General features: G+C 33.9%; 1 protein-coding gene across 1 annotated transcript; it reads right to left on the bottom strand.

Moving 5' to 3' along the window:
• Window positions 1–21: 21 nt before the first annotated feature.
• On the bottom strand, window positions 22–3433 carry LOC134238538 (reelin-like). Its single transcript, XM_062720658.1, has 7 exons — window positions 3301–3433; window positions 2606–2792; window positions 2138–2343; window positions 1625–1784; window positions 1149–1319; window positions 436–650; window positions 22–190 (listed from the first exon to the last, which is right to left on the bottom strand). Exons 1-7 carry the CDS (start codon window positions 3420–3422, stop codon window positions 22–24), a joined length of 1230 nt encoding a protein of 409 aa, XP_062576642.1. The 5' UTR covers window positions 3423–3433.
• Between the last annotated feature and the right edge of the window lie 2232 nt (window positions 3434–5665).

The following is a 5665-nucleotide window of genomic DNA, read 5'->3' as shown; positions in this document are numbered from 1 at the left end:
CCGATTTAAATATGTTAATGTCTAATTCAGTTTCTCTTCACCTTTAAATCCTTCATCACATACACAATCGGTCTGTTCGCAGACACCATTTCTATGACAGTTCTTCTCACAGGGGGGTCCCACGTAAACATCATCAAGTCCAAAGTTAAATGGATATCCACCCTGTTGCCACCATCTCAACATAACTGGACTGTAACAAAAAAAAAAATCATTAAATGAATAGATTTTCCGATGATTCGAAATATTTTCAAATCTTTTTCTAGAAGTTGAATCTTGATTCCCCTAACAGGAGATAATAGTCCGGTTGCATTTCAATTAAACATTTTCAATAATACGTTAACAAACTTAAATGAAATGCATTTTAATTCTAATTAAGTACAAACAAATACAAATAATTTTATTTTCATTCAAATGAATAACAAAGGGATAACATACTGCATGGCTAACTCCTCTGTGACTGGTATAACCACGGTTTGCCAGTAACCATGTGGACCGGAGTAATACATGGTTCCCTCCGTGTACTTCCCGTCACAATCATTTTCCTGGTAACACGGGTCTTCTAGTAACCGCCATGTTTGACCGCCATCGTGACTGTAGTCCAACATGACTATGTGGTCCCAACGGAACTGGTTACTACAACCAACATTGATCTGCAGTTACAAAAAAACTCATTAATTCCATACACCCACGTTTAAAGATCTCAATATATGAACAAAATCTGTTTTGTGTTGCTTTATAATGAAACTGCTATAATGAAATATAGTTAAACAACAATGAAAAGTATAATGTACTTTTTACCAATGTGATATCTTTCAGCTAAATGTCATGTAAAAGCAAAGGAAAGATTCGTTTTTTCTGCATTGTTAACTTTTATTAATAATGCATACAAATTGGTCCTCTTTTGAAAAATGATCTTAAGGTTCCTAAGAAATGAACACAACTGAGAAATTTCCCATTTCTCCTGATGCACCTTTCTATCATTGATATCTTAGAATTTGACGGATTTACTGACGGATTGATTATTTAAATGAATTTTAAAAACCCATGTTGGATTATTTCCCTCAAGTTTTAAGTACGATGTGCATTTTTGAATTCTCGAAAAAAGAGAAAATAATTGTTCCACTAATATTGTAAACATAAAGACAAACCCTGAATTGTATGACGTCACCAGCTTCTAAGTTTAGGTCTTTAGTGACGACAAACTTGTCGTTCTCCTGATTGGCCAGAATCAGAGCTCTGTCTCGATTTTGGCAGTATTTACCCAGAATGCCTTCTGTTATGGTGGACCAAACACCTTTATCTATTGCATTCAACTGCGTCTAAAGAAAGAGGAAAAATTAATTTAAAATACGGAACTCTTTCTGTATAAAACTATTAATATAGTTAAAAATTCACTTTCTGTGAAATGGAACAGTATGACTCTAAATATATATCATCAAAATGCAAAATTGATTCCTTCTATTTATATAGCTTACCGGTATTAAATGTCTTTATCGTTTTATTCAGTCACAAATTTACAAAATTGAATGTTTTCTGTTACAATTGTGTATCCCCATGCTTTGCATGTAAATTTACAGTAAGTAATATGACTGCAAAATCAAAAAATTAAATTTTCTTGACTTACGTTAAAATTATCTTCAACTGTCCTTCTGCCTTCATAATGACCCACACGTATCTCGTCCAAAGCCCACTGATCAGTTCCTCCACCGGAATGGAAGGGCTGCCACCATCTAAACCGAGTCAAAGGAGAACGGGCGTCTTCAGGCAACACCACGTGAACAAATCTGATAAAAAGAAATGTAAATTTTGTATAAACATGTACATTGGGATTTCTAATGAATACTGTAAACCAATTTTTTTTTGCGACGACTTTATTTCGCAATTTACCAAGGGTAAACTAGTTTGCAATGATTAGTTTTCACTAACAAGGCTTTTAGCCTTTATAATTATCTATTTTTAATAGAAACAGAGCCTTTTATGACCGGATCGCTGTGAGAAATTATAAAGCTGGTTTACAGTATTGAGAAATGTAAAAATTTACATGAAATAAGACATTATGTCAAATTTCAGTAAAGATACGCATAAAAGACTATTTAAATCACAATTATATTATTGCAGGTTCAAGACGTAGGATTACTTTGCTTTCCTGAACTTTTCTGGAGTCATTTCCCTGAGCAGTTTCCACGTGGTTCCCCCGTCCGTGGAGTACTGGAGAACGACCCCTTCCTCTGGGGTTTCTCCCCCGTCACAATCTGGAAGTCCCCCTCCTATCCTCAGGTAAAACTCTATATAATCCTCATTTTCCGTGTTCAAGTCCTTTGTCTGAGCTTCTCTCACGCCGTTCTTTTCAAAGTTGAAAAATCATATATCAATAAGACTGCCGTCATCATTAGTAAATTACAAAACTTATATAAATGTACTTCAAAAAAGCAATTCAAAACTGAACCATACTTTTACGCATATTATCTTCTTAGCTTATGAGATAAAATGTAATTTTGAAATGTTCAGAATATAGCATGAATCTTTTAACGTTGGTTATCTTTATATGTAGAAAAAGAGATGAAATGTAATACTCGTGCTTGTTGAATAAAATTAATTCTCGTACATCGGAAAAATATAGTGTTTCTCCTGACAGCAATGTTCCACAACCTTTATCACCCCCAATAACTTCTCCACCAAAGATGTCTATAAAATCGGAGTCAGGTTCGTAACGAATACCAAAGTCAGCCTGCATTGTTTCATCTATTCTTCTCCTAGGCTTGCATATTGACCCAGTGTATCCTGGATCACAACTGTAAAACATGAATATGTTAAGAAAAAGGCTTGTACAAATTCGAGACGTAATTTAAGAAATGAGGTATCATTTTAAAACATCTATCGGGATATAAATACGGATTGGTCACGAGATTAATTTCCATAAAGATGAATTTAATCTCGTACCAACCCGTATTTATAGTCCGATAGATGTTTCAAAATGATACTTTATTACTTATATTTACATTTGTGACTTATTTATACTTTCTATTTGCCTGATTGTGACTTTTAACGTGTGAAATGCATTATTTACAAACCCAGTGGCATGTACAGGCGTATGTAATCCACTGAACGCGCGTCGACCCTTTATGTCACTGAGAAACTACGTCGAACGTTTATCCATACGCACATCTATGACCTCTTGACCCCGTACCGGTATTATAGTTTTAGATACGCATTGCTTTAAGTAGTGTTATATAAAGGAAAACATTTGCAAATTCAAATATTATGCCTTAATATGCGTACATATATGACTGGACAATTTACCTACACACGCCCTCTTCACATTTCCCGTGACCGCTGCAGTGTTGGGGACAATGTTGACCAACATATATTCTGGAGACTGCCCACGTGTCCAGTGGACCCCATTCCGACTGTCGCAATCTCATGGTTACAACATGGCCCCTAATTAAATGAAAAGACAATCAATGAGCCACAAAGACTTTTAGCAACTCTGATTACTAGTCTAATTAATATGTAAAGTATATACATTAAACACTATTCAAGTGTAAAATTACATTATTATGTTTCTCAAAATGTTCTCAGAACTTACATCTTGAGAGACTTGATTATGATATGCAAATTACTCCAAGGTAATTTGGTTGATTGATTGATTGATCAATTGTTATTGTTTAGCACAGAGTTGGCAATATATGTAAGCCATATTTCGGCGAGGAAATGTGATTAAAATAATTGAAAAAAAAAAGATAAAGGACTCTTAACGAAGAGAAACTCTCTGCGTCTTGTAATCTAGAGAATAAAGAGATATGGACTGAAATTTCCTATGTTTTAATAAGCTACAAAGACCATTTCTGTTTGATCAAAGTTATTTGGCGACAAATATCAATAAACGGAATCAGTCATCAGTTGAGGAAAACATGAACATTACAAAATCAATCTTAATTAATTTTCTCTCTTTTCTTTTTTTTTCTCAGACGAACTACAGGGTAAATATATAAAAATCCTTAAAATTTATTATTCGCATCTAGTAAGAGAAATATGTCTTTGTCGAATATAAGTAATGTACAAAGTTATGGGTCCGAGGTGTCGTGGAATTTAACACTGCACAAAATCATAACCTTATCCCTTTCTGCAGTGGGAACTATTACAAACCTAACTGCCATAGTTGTGATTATAAAAAGCGGACTTCATCGACAGAAAACATTCACATTCATGTTGAATCTGTTTGTGGGGAATTTTCTGATCAGTTCCGTGGGTTTTCCAGTGTTTCTTTTGCCTACGTTTTCCTCAACCTTTCAAAGTGGTCCAAGCTGCGCTGTTTCTGGATTTATTCTTTATAGTTTGCTTGGAATATTTTTGACGAATATAACGTTAATATCCTTAAATCGTTATGTACTTATTGTACGATTTACGCATTATGAAGCCATTTACAGACCTCGTAACACAAGGATCATCTTAGTATCTACATGGCTCTCTGCTCCTGCAATGTTTTTTCTTCCCCTGACAGAGGCTTGGGGAAAATTCAAGTTCGACCAACTGAGACTTACTTGCAGTCCGCTTATCTCCAGGGATGATGCATTTCGATATTTTGCTATATGCTCGTCATTCGTTTTATATTTTCCAACTATCTTATTTTGTTACATTGAAATTCTGCGGAAAATAAAATTGAGCAACAAACGAGTGAACGCAATGCAGCTCGAAAATGCTCAGCGGCAAAAGAATGAAAAACAAGTACGTCGATCAACAGTAGTGCTAATTTCACTCTTTTTTGTCTTGAATCTCCCGTATCTTATTTTTTGTTTCGCAGATCCTAGTGTGAGTAGAATAAGTATTTGGATTCACATGATCTCACTTTATCTCGCAATGTTAAATTATTCGGTTAACACATTTGTTTATTCAATTTTAAACCGACAGATTAAATTACAATTGCGTAACATTCTTGAACGAATTTTCAAAGTAAATAGACCTAGAACAAGACTAAATAGTACTGAAATTGATGTCATATCTTAAAACACCAATGTAAGAGACTTTGAATACAAACGCTATGTAAGGACTTTTTGTACGTTCTTTGAGCACGGCGTGAGGATGATTCATTTTATTGTATCTGTTTAAATGATTTTTTAAAATTATTTCTGTAATATCGCACAGCTCTTCCAAAAATTATTTATTTGTCTTTTATATCAAGGGTTACTGTAAACGAATTATATTTGGCTTCGTATTCTTTTAATCAGCTTTGGCGGAACGCATCAATCGCTAAGTCAAGTATAAAGCTAAATATCTTGCACATATACACATCAATAAGAATATGAAGAAATGTGCTAAATCAAACCTACGCTAACTTCTTCAAAAATTAATTTCCGCCAAAATATAGACGCTAAATATAGTACATTTACAGTATCTTGCATATTTTCTTCGGGATTCTTGTATGGTTTCTGACTAAATGAAACACTCAATACATATATTTGTTTACATATACAATGTACATATCTGGATGTTTAGATCACATTTTACTTTCATTTTCATTACTGTACAATTTAGTTTTTAAAAAAAATTTGAAATCGACATCATGTTTGTTGCGCATGAACTTATCATTCGTCTTGTTCATCCATCTCCTTTTAAAAATACCCTAAAACCTTGAAAATAAGCCGCGGCTTACTTTAAGTTTTGGTAA

This window comes from Saccostrea cucullata, unplaced genomic scaffold, assembly GCF_032062105.1.
Source record: "Saccostrea cucullata isolate Sc308-1 unplaced genomic scaffold, CSIRO_AGI_Scuc_v1 ctg23847, whole genome shotgun sequence".
In the NCBI taxonomy this organism is placed as follows: Eukaryota; Metazoa; Mollusca; class Bivalvia; order Ostreida; family Ostreidae; genus Saccostrea; species Saccostrea cuccullata.
Note: the sequence above shows the minus strand (reverse complement) of the source record. Positions and strands in the feature narration are given on the sequence as shown.

Coding starts and splice junctions, on each gene's coding strand:
- LOC134238538 (XM_062720658.1), bottom strand. CDS start 3,422: ATGAGATTGCGACAGTCGGAATGGGGTCCACTGGACACGTGGGCAGTC. Junction 2,793..3,300: donor TGTGAAGAGGGCGTGTGTAG/GTAAATTGTCCA, acceptor CATGTTTTACAG/TTGTGATCCAGGATACACTG. Junction 191..435: donor ACAGAGGAGTTAGCCATGCA/GTATGTTATCCC, acceptor TTTTTGTTACAG/TCCAGTTATGTTGAGATGGT.